The sequence below is a fragment of the Homalodisca vitripennis genome, chromosome 1, assembly GCF_021130785.1.
Source record: "Homalodisca vitripennis isolate AUS2020 chromosome 1, UT_GWSS_2.1, whole genome shotgun sequence".
NCBI lineage: Eukaryota > Metazoa > Arthropoda > Insecta > Hemiptera > Cicadellidae > Homalodisca > Homalodisca vitripennis.
In genome coordinates, this window is record NC_060207.1 from 34,589,798 (window position 1) to 34,611,387 (window position 21,590).

At 33.1% G+C, this 21,590-nt stretch overlaps 1 protein-coding gene across 1 annotated transcript in view; it reads left to right on the plus strand.

The window, feature by feature from the left end:
• The first annotated feature begins 4,197 nt into the window (after positions 1–4,197).
• Positions 4,198–21,590, plus strand: part of LOC124359624 (dedicator of cytokinesis protein 3-like) — a 65,579-nt gene continuing 48,186 nt past the window's right edge. The window contains exon 1 of the mRNA XM_046812529.1: positions 4,198–4,433. Within this exon, the coding sequence (XP_046668485.1) occupies positions 4,394–4,433 (40 nt within the window). The 5' untranslated portion in view covers positions 4,198–4,393. The remainder of the gene's footprint in view (positions 4,434–21,590) is intronic.

Consider the following 21,590-nt stretch of genomic DNA (forward strand, 5'->3'; position numbering starts at 1 on the left):
ATAGGTAATCATTTTTCTAAGGCTGAACCTACATACAGGAACGTACATGGAAAATAACAAAAGAATTAAGCAGTCTAAGATACCCATTTCCCCTATTTTAAAAACTGATGGAAACTGGGTGAAAAGTAACACTGAAAAATTGGAGTCATTTGCAGAATAGTTCTAAAACGGTTTTAAACCAAATGACGCTTTTGTAAACAACAAATAGGAAATATACAAGTATTTAGATTTTCCATTTCAACTCAATTTTTTATTACAAAAATTCAAACTGTCTGAAGTTTGCTCAGTTAAAACTTACAATTTCAATCCTTACAAGTCTCCTGGCTTTGACTCTATTACTAGAAAAATAATGAAAGAACTTCTAAAAATATAGATTATATTAACGTTATTATTTAACGCCTTAGTGAGACTGAAATACAAACCCGTTCAATTAATAAAAACCCCAGCTAATTGTCACACCAAAACCAGGAAAGCTCCTAATCCAGCTAACCTCATATAGACTACTAAGATTCTTGCCTATTATTTCTCAACTGAGAAGATATTTCTGAGAAGACGAATCATTATTCCATGAAGATTTTGTAGTATCTGCTCTTAAGTTTGGTTTTAGGTGGAAACATCACAATAAAACAAGTCCATAGAGTAGTTGAAATGATATGGGAGTGTGAATGTTGAATTTAGCTTTATTTCCTCCTGCGTGCAGTATCTGATGCTGTTGCAGACTTGACCCCTGAAATCTGGAATGAATCGTTGACGAAGATATTGAAATTATCTAGAATGGATCTATGCAGAACGCCTGACATCTGAGAAATACGATTTGTGGTGGCAGCTGCAAACTTCTCCAGTCATATAGTCTTTGGCTCACTCAACAACGAATCCACTATTCCATGATTGACTGTGTTAAGAGCCTTCAAAAATTGAAAAGGTAACATAAATCTGATTTTCCTCTTGAAAGCAGCCAAAATGTAGTTCTCAAAGAGCAACAGAATAGTCGTCACCAAGAAGGGCTCCAATCTAGAGAGAATTAAACGTTCACACTCTAGATGATGTGTCCTCCGACGGCCAACCAGAGCGTGTTCCTCATAATGGAAAACCTTACCTATAGAATGGTAGTGGGCCAATAATTTTCTATTTCCAACAGGTCACCACTCTTAAGAATTGGAACAACATGCCTCGTCTTAAGGATTGTAAAAATGAAATGTTCTATGACATATGGAATCGTTTAGGAGTATACTGAGTTGCTTGGCCAGGGAGAAAAATACAGTGATGAAGAAGAGATGGTGATATATGTTGTCCGGTACTTTTCCCTTGTCAACGTCCAACTGTTCCATTTTCTTCTCTAGGTCCTTCAGGAAACTGAGAAACAGGTGGAGCAATGTAAATGTCCCATTGAAAAGTAGCATTAAAAGTCCCATGAAAGTAGCTGTTGGAGATGGTGGAAGACTATGGGTAGACTGATGAAAATTAATTTTAAAAAAGCTCAGTTGTATCTCTGACAAATAACACTCCTTCAAAGTCATCTGACAAGACAGTTCAGAAGATTTATTTTGAGAAAAGCTAACAAAGTTACAAAAATAGCGTAAATTATTTGGTACAGATGTCGCAATATGATTTATACACTAAGAATGTCTACCACAGGAATATTCCTTGGACCCTGTCGTAACTTGGAAAAACTATAGTAGTCAGTTGGGCTGAGGGTTAACTTATAGCATTTGTGGGCACTCTTCTTTAAAATTACCAATTGAATGAGTTGGAGAACCAGTTCTGAAAATATTGCCCCTCAGCATGCTTTTATGGGCTAAACTGCATTCCAATATCACCAAAAGTAACTATATCAGCTTGCTGTTTTTCTCGGCTGTACCAGTTGGCTCAAATACAAAACTGAAATCCGAAGACTAAAGAGCATGGGATGCTACCATGAGATCACACTTCCTGAAAATTGAGACCAATTCGACAGACAGAAGAGCATTTCTCTCGGTCGATAGAGATACAGAAGGATGGCGAAAATCAGACGCGAGAAGGATAACCTAAGCCGCGCCAACGAGCAGATGCACAATCATTGAAGAACAGATCATGTAAGCTATTACTAAAGTTTCTAACCTTATTTATCTGAATGAGTGGAAATTTCAACTCGAGTTGCTGTATTGATATTGGTATCGTTCTCAATGTAAGAGGAATATTGAAATCGCCAGTCAAGATGAGACATGAGCTAGGTTGAGTGATAGCCTTACATGTTACCATATCACTTATGCTTCATTTACACAGTTGCATATAGTAAATCAACACAGTTTATTATAGTTTTATACTAAGGAAGGTTGGAAAAGACACATTCAAGGTTTGTTTAAGAGACAACTAAATGTGAGTTGATAGTATTCTTGTCAGCAGCTCACTCCTACTCCGGAAAGTTTTAAACTGTCTTCGCGGTAAATAGAATACTTAGCGCTACACTGCAAATCATAATATGACATTTCCGCAGATTAGTGTTGTTTCACAGAATAGAACATCATGTATAAAACAATACAAAACATTGTCCAAACCTACAAGTTTGGAACTAAATAATTTAAAATTTAAATTGCAATTGGACTTAATTAGATTTTTCAATATCCTTCATTCACTATTTATATACTTAATAGATGGATCTTGTTCTCCAGCTTTGATTCCTGTTTTTATAGTGTTTCTCGAAGCTCTTAAAGATGATGTCTCTCCCAAATAGTGCGATTTCTTTGTCAAAACATGTCTTTTACCTCACCATCTAGATTATTAACACTTTTTAAAAAGCGAAATACCGAAATAACATCATCTTTTAATGGAAGGCACAGCTTTAAACATAAAGGATTTTTGAACTTTTTCCTTTATCGGAAGAAACGTGTGTTTGATAATATATTTTTGAGATTCGCCCTGTTTAGTAACATTATTAAAGGAGCTGTCGTAGTTCTTAGCTACTGCACGAGAAGAGGACTTATATTCTGTCAACCCGAGGACAAAATGTTCCCAAGACATCTACCTATAATTTATTGTAGCTCTTCTATGAGTTGTTCAGTCTGAGAAAAGTGTATACCTGAATATTCATATTCAACTGAGCAACTTTCAAGGGTTACAGGGCGTGGTTTTAAGCTACCAATTATCACAATTCTGTGACTGTTTGGATGTCTTCAATTCCGATAGTTACGCCTCAGAAATTCTTCTATGGTTGCAACACAGAAAATATTTTCTGCAATTTATCCATTTTTAAGTCCCTGCATGTATCTGGACAATCCACGCGGACCCGAATATAACAGTTGTTATTAATGTTGTGTACATCATATATCATGAGCCATAGAAAGTGACATTGAAACGAACAAGCTATTAAATGAGTTTTCTCGAACTGAAAACATTTTTTCATTATGAAGCTGAGTTGTAATAAATACAGATTAACATTAAGTACCTTTTTGATTAGAAAATATCCTTTTTTAAATATTATATACACAACTTTAAGAAATAATTTGCTTTTATTTTCGTTTTTAATATTTTCGTCGCCTTTATATGGGAATAATGATCATATAGGTAAAATAAATATACACGACATGTTTTTATGTAGATTATGTCCGTTCATAAAATAAAGATGAAATTCAAAATTTTCATCGGATTTCATTATTTTTTCCACTATCTTCGTTACACCATTTACATACACCGAGTATAAAACAAAAACAAGTATAATATACTCTACCTTTGATTATGTATCATATTTACCAAAACAAATTTCTGCCATACATGCCTCCATATTATGGAGGCAAAGGTTATTCTCTGAAAAGCCAAAGTATTTATTATATCATTCTTCCTATATTCAGACGACAAAAATAGTGAAAATACCAATTTTTGTATAGGTAATCGATAATTTTAATACAATATAAATACTTGTAATAATAATGGCTCATTATTTGCAACTCATATGCAAAATAACTTTTTTTTAATATATTGTCTTTTAACTTCTTATAATTCTTTTTACTTTTTTATGGGCAAAATGTTATTTCATAAAAGTCGGTTACTACTCTGACTTGTTGAAGGGGTTCAAAACGTCTGATTGCTTACATTATAAACAAAATTAAATTAATATCTGTCCTCGATGTTCATATTCTTTTGAATTACATGAAATTGATTAACATTTACTATAATATTACATTGAGGCGTAATAAATATAGCATTGACATTAATAAATCTCATAATCTAAATGGCAGTGACTTGATTTGATGGCTGCTGGTTAATTGTCACAAACTCTGTAGCAGAAAGAAGCTGTGAAATGTAGTGTTATGCAGGTGTTTGGTGTTGTGTGGTGATTGCAGTTTTGTGATTTATATGGCCTATTAATTTATGTGTGTTAAGATTCGTTAACTATGATATAAATTTATATCATTCAACAATGCTGTGGACACCGACAAAGACGAAGAAATATGGAGTTTGTAAGTATTTGCCTTGATTGGTTATCATTAGATGAAGTGTCAAAATTTGTTTTTATTTCAATAATTTGTTTGTTTTTTTTTAAATTATAAACATGTAGTTTAATAATTAAGCTGGGTATTTTAGGACCATCAAAATATTCCTATTATTTATTACGTTTTTGTGATAGGGAGAAAATGAAGTGATAATTAATTAAAGATGACACTAAGTTGTGATATCAGTCTCAGTTAATCCCTTTCATGTTAGTAATATACCCAAATGAGCCACTAAATTTAATATACTTGTAAGTGTTGTTAGATTTGGAAGGTTTAAGAGGTCAATTTGATTGAAGGTACAGCGATTAGTAGAAATAGGTTAGGTAGTCTTGGAGGTAGAAGGAATAAGCATCGGCATGGTAACAAGTGCTTCTAAATAATTGATAGTGGTTAAAGATACCTGGCTGGAGTATTATAAGTGATTACCATGACAATAGAATTGTAACTAATTCTGATTATATAAATCACAACACTAAAACAAAGTGTCGAACCAATTCACATTATAGGTATTTCGGGTAGGGTATGATAAGCGGACCCGGTTTTTATATCGAAATTGGCAAACGATATTACTCAATCATAACCATCGATATAATCAATCGATACTGATTAATTATTTTGAACTATTAACTTAAATAATCTATATCAACAGCTGTAAACGCTCTTCAATTTTATATAAGTAATTCTGATTATTAAAAATGGCAGTCAATTTTAGAAAACTACATGACATTGCTTTTTCGTGGCTTCAACATGTTGGACTCGTACCGAAAAACCCATTATGTGAAATTTGTGGTAAAGAAACAACTGTAACTGTGACAGGAGTAAGTATGGTCGTCTTCAGTTTTCCTAATTTTCGTTATAATAATTTGTTTGATCACTGTAAATATTAAATTCATATTTCAATTTAAAACATATAATTGTTATTGAGGACTATAGGTAATTTTATATCGATTGATAGTCTAGGATTTGAGATGCGAATATTAGGTATCGATGACTATATTCTTCGATATAAAAAACTGGGTCCGCTTATCGTACCCTACCCGGTATTTCAAATTACATTAAAGTTTAGTTATGTTTTTATATCTAAAAAAGTAATGATATAATGATAGATTAATTTTATCTACCTATATATATATTTTTTAATATTACAAACAAAGCAGTGTTCAGATCACTTCTTTACTATTTTGAAGGATAAATATGTCTGAAAGTGTGTGCCACAAGTAACGCATAGTTTTTCACCATTTCAATTGCAGCTATTACCTAAATAACACAAAAATAATTTTACTTTGATTATTAAACAATTATTATATTTTAAACAATATTGTTATTTAATACATAAAAAACAGCTAGCAGATAACTATAAAATATTACCTTTTTATTCGATAGTTTAGGGTAGAGTACGATAAGCGGACCCGGTTTATTATATCAAAATTATCGAACAATATTTAATTATTATAACTTACCCATCGATATATTCTACAAATAGTAATTAATTTGAACAATAAGTAAAATCATCTGCACCAACTGTACACACATTTTCATTTTCTAAACATAATTTGTTCTATAAGTACCTTCTCTTAAATAATAAAAGATAGTTAAACTTAGAAAACTATGTAAAATAATACTAAAAGTATTTTACTCTCTTTCTTGGGTTTCAAGACGGTTACGTTTTCTTTATTATTTAATTGACAATTTTCATGCCACCTGTCTTAATGTTTTGTTTGATTAATGTTTATGGTTTATTATTTATGACAGTAAGTAATTGTTTAAACTATTTCTAATAATTTAACTTGTGATTTTAATTTAGTATTTCATATATGTTGATATTGATCGATAGTTCTGTTATTCAATATATAAAGTATCAATGATTGTAATAAGCAATATAAAAACCGGGTCAACTTATCGTACTGTGGCCGATAGTTTGGTTTGTTGATTCAGTTTTTGTGGTGTCCGTTTATTCAGTTATACTGCAGTCAGATGCTTAGATTATCAAATGCTACTATTAAATTAATAATATCGATTGTCATAAGTTGAAACTAATTTTTAAAAAAACATGGGTTTGTTTTTATTATGTAAGGAAATTCCATAATGGTGATTGTAATATAGGCAGATTTATATGAAATTTCGGGACTTTTGTACTATCTGGAGGCCACTAAAAAACAATCTTAAGCTATGTGGGTGATTCTCTAGAAAATGAAAGTAACATGGTATATTTTGAAAATCTTAGTACATGTGATGAGTGTATTTTGGTAGTAAACTACATAAATTTAATGGTGATGTTAAAAAAAGATCCTCATATTTTGGAAAAATTCTTGTGAATTTAACATATTTTGCAAGCACTCGGAAAATTATGGTAACTTTTATATTATCCGGAGGCCACAATTTTCTGAACAGTTTTTCTTACCGGGGATCTTAAAACTACATTATTATAGAAAACAGACTCTATTTGAGTTACTTGTCAAAAAGTAAAATTACATGTCATTATGACGATCAGTTCTTGTTTTCTGCCACCCAAAAGGAAGCGATGTTGGTGAGAAGTACAGTAGAGTCCCGTTAATCCGACCTAATTGGGACCGAGCCCTATTCGGATTATGTGATTGTTCGGATTAGCCAGAATTACAGAAAAATACGGTTTTAAACTTGAGAATGGGTCTATTTTGTTATAGAATTATCAACATTTTTATTAAAACATGTTTTCTGACTGTTGCATTGTATTTCTTGACAAATAAACGTGTTTGCGAATACTAAGCACATTTACCGTATTTAGTGTGAGAGTTCTATTGTTAAGCAATGTGAGCGTACTGGATATTGTACGGGTCCACGCGTTCAATAGTTGTACGAAACTACGCGTCATCCAATAGACTCTCTTTAATGCGACAGAAGACAATAACTGAATTTATGTCTTTTAACAAGTAATATTGTACTCAATAATAATATCAGTACTGTACGTCCAATTTTTGTTTGATTTCACTTCTTAATACAGTAATTTAACTCATACTTAACCTATAAGTTTCAATTTGGTACTGTATTTAACTTCATTATTTATGTACTGTACCGTACACAATTTGTCTTAATAAAATACTGCATGTCTATTTAATTAAAGTTTTCTTTGTTTATGTACGAAATGATGCACCCATTTTCATTTTTTATGTAATTAGTTCCTATAACTGTTCATTATCGTTATAAATAATTCCTCCTGGACCTGTTCGGATTAACCGACGTTCGGATTATACGTGTTCGGATTAGCGGGACTCCACTGTAGGCCAATCTGTCCCTATCTACTTCTTGTTATTACGGGATATTAGTAGTTTAGATTAGATTATCATATAAATATGTTACTAGTAGTACCAAAGTTAATGAGCACTTACATAATCTGAGGTTGAATTTGGGTATACTATCTCAAGGGAGGATCTTTTTGCCAGTGGTGCGGGGTGACTAACGAAGCCCACACTGATGGCCAGGGTCATTTCTGATCAGTACTTTCCCAACTTCAGATCACATACAATCTGGCATTCTGATGAATATGGAAGACTACAATGTCAGTTTCCCAGTTTTCACAATGGTGTTTGCAAGCATCCTCATGTGCATACCACCTTGTATCAAATATACCTTATAATTTTACTTTTATTTACCTAGTGTTGAATTCACATCTCCCACTATTTTGTAGAACCAGTGAAGAAATGATATATATTGCACAAAATTAAAAAAATTACATGCCTTCTGGCAACAGCTTGCAGTACATGGAGCGTTCAAAGTTGAGTGAATGCACAGCACACGGGATATAAAGTGCTTTTGGGGTTAATTTCTGTAACACAAGCTGAAGGCCGGAGTAAATCCCAGACATATTACTGAAATGTCATAGGATTGTTCTCGACAGTCATTGATAAAACACAGTAATGGGAACCTAAAACTTTTATCAAAATTGAATACTTTATTTCAGAAAAAAGTGACTTCCGCTCATTTAACAAAAACTAAATCAACCAGGTAGGCTAATACTGTTCCTAAAATTTACTGGCAAGAAAATACCTCCTGCTGGCTGCTGGCCCCTCAAAGGCTGTACCCCTCACTTTTAAACAAAAAAATTAAAAAATACAGAAATGTATTCTATAAAGTTTCTAAAAACACACTTTCCTATTTAAGCCTGTACATGTATTGTCATTTCAAATTTATTTGATTTTATACACATTAAAAATCTGTTTAAATTAGAGTTTATTATAACATGTCTGTATTAGTAATACATACGTTATGAAAGTAACAATTTTGTGGTTAAGCAATTGAAGAGCTGTTGAATGGTTTTTCCAAGGGCATCATGTCCTGTTTTCACCACAGTAACATGGTGCAATAAACCAAATCACTCATTATTGTGGTCAGTTGATTTACGTTGTTCCTGAGATACCCATCATTAATAAGATATGTGCAATCACTAACCTATAAGTGTTTCACTTTTTTAGACTTTCCATTTTGTCTGTCTGTGTATGGATGTAAAATACGCAAATATTTATGAATCAGAGTAAATACCCAATTTTCAAAAATAACCGGGTATTTTAAATTTTAATTTAAAATCCCGTCTCAGAGTAAGTGCACTTTGGGATATGTATGGAACTCATTTTTCAGAGTTGTTACAATTATATAAAGTTATTAAATTTAACAGAAATAATAATTGGGACAGCATGTAGGTTATAAGATTAGGAAGTAGAATTAAATAAGTATAGCCCATCAAACCCGAAAAGTTAAGAAAAAGTGCTTTAGAAGTTAATGATACATTCTGATTATTAAGAGGAAGATTCATAAAGTCAATCTAGTCTTGCAATTTACAAAAACAAAATCTTCCACATATATTTAAATTATTATTATTATCAGGTCTATTCTAGCCATGGAAGTAGCAAACATCCTTCCCTCTCACATTATAGTTGCTATTTTACAGTAATAAAGCTGAGGCTTTTATTAAAGTATGTAACAGGTTTTGTTATAAATAAAAGCCAACTGTAATAACCTAGATGACTGAGCCCTTGATAATCCATAATCAAGGACTGAGCACTAGCAAAGCCTACATTTCGAGGGGCTGAAAATTTTCATTTCTGTCTGTCTGTCTTTTCTTACAATATTTTGAGAATGAATTAACCTATAGATTTAAATTTTGCATGAAGCTTCATTTTCATATAAGTTCGATGACAGTTCATTTCATTTCATACAATTTGTCTTAGCATAAATTCAACATGTTTATATTGGTTTTATGGGTAACTATGATGACAACGAGAAAATTGTAGAATAAATAAATTGTAAGTAAACTGAATACATTATATCATTTTACACTTTAACATGATATAATAACACATGTAATGGGATTACTTTGTCTGATTCATAGATAAGACTTTGTTACATTCTGTTGAATCATTTCGATACTCTGTTGTATCGATTCGTGTAATTATTTCACGTAAAAAGCGCCTTTACATCGTTATTGTTCTTTTACAATTAAAAGACAAACATATGCATAAAAGCATAAAAAGTAACATATGCAATAAAAATATAAATGATGCGAAGACATGCTTATGACGGACTAACACAAATAGTCCAGAAAATTTATAAATGAAAAATTTTACTAGACCAAAGTTGAAATGGTTTATTTGTGCTGTTTAATAAAGAGTTTAGAGTATAGAGATGGAGTTCGGTTATGGAGAAAGTCCCTCCATGGTATTTGTTGAGCATCAATAATTTGAAAATGAATTGATTCAACTTAACTCAACTCAAAACATCTTTATTGTGACAGTTTACAAAAACCGTATAATAGTCTCAAGAAATATAATTCGTAATAGGCATAACAGAACATTTCCTAGAAGGTAAAATAAATGTTCCTTAATTACTAGTTATTAATTATAATACAGATGCAACTTAGTTATCCTCCTCATCCTACACACTATGCAAATAACTCTCTTTATTCTTAACTGTGTAAAAAATCTCTGATGCTGTAACAACACTGCTGAAAAAGATGTCTCTTGAGTTATAACTTCAAATTTTGTATATTTTGCTTCCTAAGGGTCAATTGTAAATTTTGACTTCTTTCTACCTGACAGTGTCTCTTTTCTGCTGTATATCTCAAGAACAAATTAAGCTATGACCTGGCGTACTCCGTTATAGCAACAAATTAGGCTTGTCAAATCTTTGAGGTATTTTGCTATGTACAGGTCTGATAAAACTGTAATAAAATTTACCTCTTTTTATATTATATACTTCAGCATTATGTTAAAGCAATAAAAATATTTTCCAACATTTAATCTCTGGTTACGAAAAGATATTACAAAGCATTTAAATAACTAAGAAAGACGGTAGGAATGTAAAAAGTGATTGATACCAAAATATAATTTTGACTTTTTTGAGTATAAATATTGTTGTCACAAATTGTTGAGCACAAAAATTTCAACTTGAGTCCAAAAAATAAAAATTCCTTTATTTCGAGCAGTAAATAACCTTTGGGTGGATACCCAATATATATATAAAAAACTTCTTAAACATTGAATGACAAAAAGTACTTGCTCTGCTGGGATGTATTATAGCTGGACAGTTATTGTAAAGTAGTTTAAAATGTTGGCTTGGGCAGACGCACTAGTGCTGATTAATGTCATGAAACATAAGACAAGAACCCTCAGTATAGAGTCATAGTGAAAGAGATAACTACTTGTAATTATAGCTGGACAGTTTTATTGTAAAGGTAGTGTAACAAATGTTGGCTTTGGGACATACGCACTAGTGCTGATTAATGTCATGAAACATAAGACAGAGAAACCCTCAGTAATAACCAGAAAAAAAACAAATATAAGAGTCATAGTGGAAAGGTGATAACTACCTTTGTATTATAGCTGTACAGTTTATTGTAAAGTTAGTTTAAAATGTTGGCCTTGGGCAGACTGCACTAAGTGCCTGATTAATGTCCATGAAACATAAGACAAGGACAGTAGCGTAGTCCAAGAAATTTCGTGTCGGGGGGGGATCCGAAACCCGTGGGTGATCCGGGGTGACGTTTTGTGTGTTTATATTTTCCCAAATGAATTCACTGGTAATAAGGTACATACCAAAAATATGGAGCTTTAGAGTAACTACGCCTTATAGAAAGTGGAAAGAAAGTAATAGGCACATTAAAACTCCTCAACAGCAACTCTCGTAACTCCCAAACACAAAAAAAAAAAAAAAAAAATTTTTTTTTTTATTTTGGATTTCTTGTATAGCTACAGAAACTAACGAAGGTTTCGATTCTGGCCGAGTAGATACATCACCAAAGTGAATGTTGGATTCACTGGAATAAGAAATAACAAATAACAAGAACAGAGCATCACGTACAATGCGTATAATTGACTCAACTACATTTCTAGTGGAGAAAATGAAATACTCCTTCGGGGACATTGGGCCACACGTGACGGGCCGAAAACCCTTTAAGAAAAAGAAGGGCGAATTTTCGAGCGTGTGTCTCGTGGTACAAGATCAAACTAAGCGAACGTAAACATTGCACCGGAAAAACTCTATCTGATTAGAAGTTCGGCCACTTTGGATTTTCACTTATTGGGGGTATTTTTATAAATTGGTTATAATGACGATTGTTATGTATCAATACACACTGTAGACGAGTATATAATTATCGAAAAATCCACTTTTCACCTTTCGGTCGGAAACATAAAATAACACCTGAAGAAACTCTTAATGATTCAGAACTTCAACTACTTCGGATTCACTGGATAAGAAAATAAAAAGAACAACAACAGAGCTTCACCTCAAGCGTAAAAATTGACTCCAACTAACATTCTGTGGAGAAAATGAAATACTTCCTTCTGGGACGATATGGGCGCAACCTGAACGGCCGAAAACCCCTTTAAGGAAAAGAAATGGCGATTTTCGAGCGTTTTGCTCGGGGTACAGATCAAACTAAACGGAAAATTCGCACCGGAAAAACTCTACTGATTAGAAGTTTTCGTGCCCACTTTGGATTTCACTGATTGGGGTAATTTATAAATGAGTTATAATGACGATTTGTATTATGGTATCATTAACACTTTGTAGGACGAGTATTATAATTATCGGAAAAAATCACCTTTCGGGTTCGGAAAATAAACATACAACCTGAAAAACTCTAAATGATTAGGAAACCTTCAAACTACTTTCAGGACTTCGGTTATTGAGGTAAAAACGTTGGTATTTTTGATTGGAGTTTAGGACGACGATTTTTTTGTTATCATGTAAAACTTTACTTTCCGACTACCTAATTATAATTATCGAGAAAAAATTCACGTCTCCGGTCCGGTAAATACCAAAGAAAAAGCTCTCTACTGATTCCGTTTTGACGATTTTTGGATTTCACTGGTTGATTGGGTTGAGGTAAAAATAGTATTACTTATAATTATTTAGTAACATTGAATTTAGAGATTAATTCAACGCCGACTAATAAATATAATAACTTAATCCCGAGAAAAAAAACAAAAATAATCACTACTTCCGAATCGGAATATACTAGAGGAAGAATGTGAATGAAATAATACCTCAGTCAGTGAAATCCCAAAGTAGTCGGAAACGTCTTATCAGTAGAGATTTTTTACCGGTGTATTATTTGATCCGGTGAAGGCGATTTTTTTTTTTTTTCAATTTTTTCTTTGATAAAACTATATAGATATTAAGTCGGACGTTCAATAGATACCTAAAATGTAATAGTTTCTTTAACATAATTCTACCAGTAAACCACTTTTAATCTCACGACATCAACCAGTGAAAACCCAAAATCGTCAAAAATCTGACTCAGTAGAGCTTTTCACTCGTATATTTCCGACTTTGGAGGTAATAATAATACTTTATTATTGAGTCCAACAATAAATAAAAAATTTGCATACAATCGTCAAATTAAATTATTTAGAAATATGTATATCTATTTTAAAATTTGGCCCCCATTCATAGGTACCCCGTAATCATAAGACAGTCCACACTCATCTCCTAATGACTGATACGATACTTACAGCCATAAGTCACGTTTTAAAATGCTTTCTAAAATTTAACCACCGGAAAACTAGAGGAATGAGCGAATTAACTTTAAATTTCAACATCCCAGACGGCTCATCCTTTAAACTCTTTCCACTGAATAAAACACCCTCGACACCAAACAAAATGGTGTCCCCTCAATCGAGCTTTAAATTTTGTTTGGTTCATGTCAAATTTTTTGATTTCATCAGGGAGCTTGTTGATCAGCTATAACACCAACCTCGGATGGCAAACGTTTAAAATGCGGCTGTTTTCTGTGCGGCATGTAACCGAAGTGTTGTCCCTCGCCGACTTGGCCCGTAATTGATATACGTCCCGTGCCCCCGGACGACACTCGCACTTGAAATCGGCAGTTACAAGGGCCTGAACATCCGAGGATTGTAGAGACAAGTGGCAAAGTTAGCAATCCCAAGCTCCTTAAACGGCATCTCTGCATGAAATTTCGGAGGATATCAATTTTGTAAATGATGCCGGACAGCTTTCTTTTTGGACTTCTAAAATACTCGCTCAAATTTTGTATTTAGAACAGGCTGCCTCATAGCCTTCAACTCGTACATTATCATGGGGGTGTACAGGGGCCAAAGAATGCCATTTTTTTTTTAGTACATCCAGGTAGCAAAAATTTGAAAGGTTCCGTAGAGCATATAATGCCTGAAGAAAACCGTTTGAGCAGGTACTTTCAACTGTGATTATCTCAAGTCAGACTTCCGATTAAGGTACATTACGAGGAACTTGGTGGAATCAGTTTTTTCCCTCTGTGAGGACATCGTCCGCCATCACGGCATGCGGCGGTCCCCCTCAATCTCTCTTTTGGCCGCAAACCAGTAAATTTTATAGTGCATTTGGATTTGGAGTTTGTTGGTCCTCAAATTTAATTTAAGAGAAAAAAAAAAACTGAATTACATTGAATTCCAGTTCTACAAAATGAAATGGATTTCTAAATCTCAATGTTTTGTTGGTAGCTTTAATGCATAGCGTTGTATACGTCCAACATACAGGACCATTTTCCCTCCCTCGGATCGTTGATATTCTGCCTGCTGATGTTCACAAGGAACAAGAACTGGTCCTAAGTAAATAGTTCCCTGTGGGACTCCATAGGAAGAAAGTCGCTGCAATTTAAAATGATTTAATTGTGTTTTTTCTCGGATAATTAATATATTGTAATTCAGTCCGGCGTTGAAATTCATACCTTTTTAAAAATCAACCGACCACTAACATAATTCCTAATTACCACTTTTACCCGTCAACCGCAACTCAACCAATGAAATCCCAAAATCGGCAAAACTTGAATCTGTAGTAAGAGTAGGCTGTTTCCTTCGGTATTTACCGACCACGGAACAAAAATGTTTTGTTTTTCTCGATAATTAATATACGGTACGATGTAAAAAGTTTAAATTGAAAACAAAAACTCGTCGCTCTAACTCAATTCGAAAACCCCAAACGTTTACCTCAAACATTGAAGATCCAAAATTAGTTGAAGTTTTCTAATCAGTATAGAGTTTTTCAAGTATGTAATTTTCCGATACCCGAAAGTGATTTTTTTAATTCGATAATTATATGACACGTTTTATACAGTTTTATAATGACATCCTAAAAATCAAACGTCTTAACTTAATTCTTATGTAGTCACTTTAATACGTCCCCGGACGACGAATTTGAACGAAGTGGCGTCGCTAATTTAAAACTGATCGTGCCGTGTTACGGTTTCAGGTTACTTTGGCGACGTCGACATTACCATGCCTGCCCTACATAGAAATGAACCGTGAATTACACTACACTATCCCTAAAGGCCGAGCCCAAAAGTATCGTTTTAAATACTTTATGATTTAAGACGACAGGACAATTATATCTTTTTAACAACGGTCACTTCAATCAGTGAAATCAATAAAGATTTTAATGTTTGTAGACAAGCGTAAATGAAACTGTCCCCTTTTTTCTCCTGCTCCAATGCTTTATTTTTTAATATGCCTTTAATATAAAAAAAAGTCCGGACCCCCTTGTACCCCCGGCCCTTCGTCTAACGCACTGAGACAAGAACCCTCAGAAATAGAAGTCATAGTGAAAGTGATAACATACTTGTATTAATAGCTGGACAGTATAATTGTTAAAAGTAGTTTAAAAATTTTTGATTGGGCAGAACGCACCTATTGCTGATTAAATGGTCATGAAACATAAGACGAAGACTCACCCTCAGTATAAGAGTCCAAAGTGAAAGTGATAACTACTTGTATTATAGCTGGACAGTTATTGTAAAGTAGTTTAAAATGTTGGCTTGGGCAGACGCACTAGTGCTGATTAATGTCATGAAACATAAGACAAGAACCCTCAGTATAGAGTCATAGTGAAAGTGATAACTACTTGTATTATAGGTGGACAGTTATTGTAAAGTAGTTAATAATAATAAATGTTAATTTATTTTTATGTATATATTCATATTCATTTATTTAACCATCAAATAATTTACTTGTACATTGAATTGGGTAAATTCAAATATAATCTGTGTAGTTATTGTAAATTCACTTGAAAGTCATACTATAAATATATTGTAAATAATGTTTAATGATTGTTTTAAGCAACATTGAAACACATTAGTTTTTTTAATATTACACTGGCATAATATATATAAGGGCGGATTGATAAGTGTGGTAAACTTGTATGAAAAAGTGGTAAACTTTCAGAAACTGCACTGTTGTTGGTAAGCCTGATATATTACCATGGATATTACAGCAGTTTTCGAATGGTATCTGTTATTAGTTGATTGTTGGCAGCCAGCTGAAGTGGTAACTGCGTAGTTAGTTCCTGAGGATAGAGAAAAATGAATTTTGTGCGGTCATTAAACATTTTAATTTGCAAGGTTGGACAGCTGCACAGATAAAATCCATTTCAGATTCTGCATGTGGGTTCTGCACCAATATTGAAGGCCATTTAATTTTGGATTAGTTGGAGAAGCATGAAAGATGGAGCACGCTCTGGTCAGCCCGTTGAAGTCTTCATACAGGAAACCATCGATAAGGTGCATGATATGGTAATGGAAGTTGAAAAATTAAAAGTTCGCGAGGTACCTCATCACAACGCAACGAGTGCATTGCATCCTCCATGAAAAACTGGCCATGAAGAAGCTCTGTATGCGATAGGTGTTGCACTTGCTCGCTTTGGACTAAAAACGGAAACGAAAAAGAACATTTGTACTCATAATCTCAAACTTTTCAGGTGCAATCCACAGGACTTTTTGCGTAGATTCATAACTTGGATCCACCATTAGACTACAGAGACCAAACAACAGTAATGGACGAAGAGTGGGGAGAGTGCACCAATGAAGGCGAAGACTTGTTTTGTCAGATGGAAAGGTTATTTGGATAGATTACTTGGAAAAAGGTAGATCCATAACTGGGTCCTATTATGCTGCTGGATTCTTTGAAACAAGAACTCATTGAAAAAGGTCCAAGATTGGCATGGAAGAAGGTGCTGTTTCTCCAGGACAATGCTCCAGCCCACACAGCAGCTATCTCAATGGCAAAAGTGTTCGACTTGGGATTCAAATTGGTTCCTCATCCACACTATTCACCACACTTGGCTCCGAGTGACTTCTTCTTATTCCCAAACTTGAAAATTTGGAATGGTTGGAAGAAATTTTTATTGAAGTGTCCCCTGCTATGACAGACTATTTTGTAGAGTTTGACAAAGCCTACTTTGACGATGGGTTGAAAAAAATTGGAAACTTGCTGGACCAAGTGTATATATAGCGTTGCAAGGAGATTATGTCAAGAAAAATAAAGCTTTGTCTTTAAAACAATATTTTATTCTATTTTTACCAGACTTAACCAACCGCCCACGTATGTATATATATATATATATATACACACACACACACACACACACATATATATATATATATATATATATATATATATGTAAGAGGAGATGTCCTGATTGGTTTACAAAGCTAAAAAAGATAGAGATGTGAAATTTGGTACATTGTTTCATTTTGTGTTCTAGAGGTGCGCTAAGGAAGGATCTTTCTCTCAGGTCTCAGGGTTCCGTCTCAATACCCTCTGAAGTTGATGAAAAGTCCTGTAAAAAATCAATTTGTGTAAATACATGTCATTAATTGAAAGAGCCTGTTAAATAATAACAACTGTTCTGTGTAAACATAATATGGATTCAATCATATGTTAATTCATTTAATTACTATTTCATAATCATATGTTAGTTCATTTAACTACCATTTAAAATTTCTTTACGTATTTATTGTCTTCAAAGCATAGAATAAGCTTGGACGTAATAACGCTTCTTATTTCAATCTTTTTTGTGATCACTGTAGAACACAAAGTTAATAGAATTGAAAGGTTTTGTAAAATTTGACTTTCAACCGTAAATTTTGGCAAATATTAATTATGAGACGCTTGGTCAGTAGTGTAATGCAGATATCAAAGACAATGTTACTATATGACTTATACTACATATTTAAAGACTGTTAAAAAACTCACCTTTTTTTTAAGCGGGCTTCTCAGAACTCTGTATGTAGGCTATAAATTTTTTTTGATCAGTGTAAAAACGCAAACTCACTTATGGAACTATTAATATATTAGACCGGAATTAAATTACAATGGCCGAAAGTAGACACTTTAGGCTTTTCATACCTATGCATTTCTGGATCGAGGCAACAAGGCAAACTCTACCATGGCATAGGAAATATTTGTTCGAACTAGAAGTGACCATACACGCGCAAAGTATAAAATAAAAAACCCTAGCAATTTTACCTAACATCTGTAGCTCTAAACTGTGAATACTTCAATAATATGTACATAAAATATAAATCTTTCTGTACATAGAGTCCCACCATTTATTATGTCATATATGCATAACTGAAAAGCTAAGAACTTTGAATTTAGGACTCCTCCACATTGGCATAAAATAGTTAAATTTTTACTGAAATAGCTAGTCCTACTCAATAAAAACACATGGGATATTAGAGAGAAATTCAATGTACTGAAAGAAATGTTTCATTCTTAAACTTCAGGGCCTAAAAACACTGCTCTTAAATTTAAAATGGAATTGAAGTATCTTTCAGTGACCATCACTTATCACAGGAGTGTGTAGAATGTCATGTAAAATGAATACGCCTACAATGACCCTGTTTTTCAGTAGAAAATTCCATGCAAAGCCGTAAGTATCTGTTAATTATTTTATTTTAATAAAAATCAGTCGATATTGCCTACATTAGAAATACATCTTTGAAAATAAATTATGTATGTAATTAAATAAACTAAACATACTAATTTTTATTAGTCCAGTGCCAATTTAGAGTTTGCTGTATATTTAGTATTAAATGAGATAGTTTTGATATTTACTTGTAGATCTGATAGTCTCGAATAAACCAAAACATTTCTTTTGATTTATTCAGTAAACTGTTGCAAACTTTGAAAATACTACAACTATTAATATACTCAGGAAACAAAATTTATTATTAAGCCAATAATCCTGCATAACAAGCTTAGAAAAAATAGGTCCAAATTAAAATTGCAGTTTAGGATAATTCAGTTTGGCTGTTACATGACCTCTGTCACAACAACAACTGTAAACACTGGTGTAGTTTGATTGATAGGTCACATGTTGAGGTGAGAGTGGTTTCCTCAGCCAAGAAACTGGCTGCAAAGATGTTCTGCATGAGTTAACGCGGGAAGGTCAAACATGCTGTGTACAATGGCTAGATGTAAGGCACTGGGTCACTCTGCCAGTCTCCCCCTCCTCTTTATTCTCATATTCTCTCTCTCCATCCCTTGTCCACCTGACTGTCTACTTTACTAGCCTTAGGATTGAAAGTCATGCGTGTTGTGACATTGTAACTCATAGGAAGATAACAATAACACAGTCTTTTCCGCTATTAAACAATAAAAGAGTAAAACTATACCTCCTTAAGGAGTTTTGAGTGCTTTGATAGTACTTTTATTATAACACCTTCACTGCTGGTTTTATACTGAGTGAGACCAGCTACTCTTTGTATGAATTTGTGCTGTAAGGTATCTGCCACAGCCAACGTGTTAAATAATGAATTTAGACTTTGAATAAAACAATGACATTTTCTGATCAAATTTAAATGCATATTCCAATAAATAATTATTGAGCTTAATGAGGACTGGAAACACCGTTTGATCCTTTTGAATTGGGATCAAAGTAAAATATTTTGTTTGAGTCTAAATTAAAATTTAATTCAGACTTGAACAACTGTTTTATAAGAAATTCAAGAAGTAGCCTACATAATAAAGGTTTTTTATCAATATCTTGAGACCCTTTTATTTTGTTTACTATTTAAATTGTAAGATATAATTCCAGTAAAATATGACTTTAATTCAAATATAATGATTTTGATTTAAAAACCAAAGTTATTTATTGTTGTAGAAAATCTAATTAGATTTTAACTCTTCATAGCACAATTAGGCCCTAAGGATCAGAAACATATAAACCACAAATATCCATACAAGAGTTATGATTTTGAAAAAATGTAGTTTTGGGTTTGTGTAAAAGTAAATTTGAACGAAACCCTGGGACTGGGTTCCACATAATGTTCTAACTACACTTCTCTGAATCAGTTGTTGTAATGTGTTTGTAATGGCAAGAAACGAAATATGCAGCAATTAAAGAAAAATGTCCCATATAAATAAAATGATAAAACTAAGGGTAAACATTTACTTTTCTTGGTAATTAATAGAATGGTATGTATGTTATAAAATGATAACCATACAGTCTCAAAGGTTGATGTCATGTGACTGAATGTACAGTACTTAGGTGAAAAAATAGCACATCATTCACCCAAGGCAAAATGGCAGCATCCAAATTAGGTAGTACATAACATCAGAGATGTAGTATATAATGTAGGTATGCAAAGTTAAACAGCAGCAATATAAAAAATCCTATTAGAAATTTGTGGTGTATTAATTTATTTAAAAATGCATATATTTGTAACTATCATACTAAGATAACACCTGGAATCAGTTACCAATTATTGCAGTTATTGTGTTGATACATATAAACACTGGCTCATGAGTCTATAAAAAAATGTTGGGTAGTAGCAAAATGAGCAGATAATTCCCCAATATTGGATTTGGTGAGGGGGGCTCAACATTCTTGAATTTTAAGACCCATTAAGTTACACTTCATTTGATAGATCTTGATAAAATATCAGTGGAAACTAGAGCTTTCCATCTCAACCCAGTACAAAATGATAACTCATTTAAATTAATTAAGTTAAAAGCATGGATGGATCCCACTGAAACTCGGGACACACCCTTCTAGGAAACAAAAGTGAACCATTTCCCCAAAATGGGCTTTTTGGGAGTAGTTTAAAATTTTTTAAATGTAAAGTTACAGTAGCCCTAGGATTACAATTACAATTAGAGGTGCTCCATCCTGCTGGAACCCAACTTCATTACAGTTGTTGGTTGCTACTTGGATAACTGGATAAACCTGATTTTGTAACATTTCCTGGAATTTTTTAGGGTACTGGCTATTTTGTTGTCTCATCCAATGAGGGTTAACATCAGCCCAATAACGAGCATTGTGTCTACTAACGTTACCGTTTAACATGAAAGTTGCTTCATCTACAAAAGGAATGTTGTTTAATCTAATTGTATTATTTTTAATGTTCCGCATCATCATTTCACAAAATTTTACTCAAAGATCATTGTCCTCACTTAGCTCATGAACTAAACGACCTTGTATGTTTTATAACCAGTCATTTAGGACTTTACAAACTGATGTTTGAGATAAACCTAATATTTGGGAAACCTTTCTTGTTAAGGCATGAGAATCTTCTACAACAGACTGTTAAATGTCAAGTGACAATGCTTCAATTTGGGTCGGCCAGGTTTGGAGCAGTTTTTAACGCTGCCTGTTTTCTTGAAACATTGGATTGTATTTTGAACTCCTGATTTAGATACAGGATTTTGATAGGGATAAGTGTCATTACATAAATTCCTTATTTCATCATAAGATCTCATCCTGTCTCAGTAGCCTTGCATCATCAGGATCATAATACGCTCTTGTTCTCGTAAACTGCCAATTTCAACGTAAGTATTACAAAAACAAGTCTTAACTTTGTTAATTCCAAACAGAAAC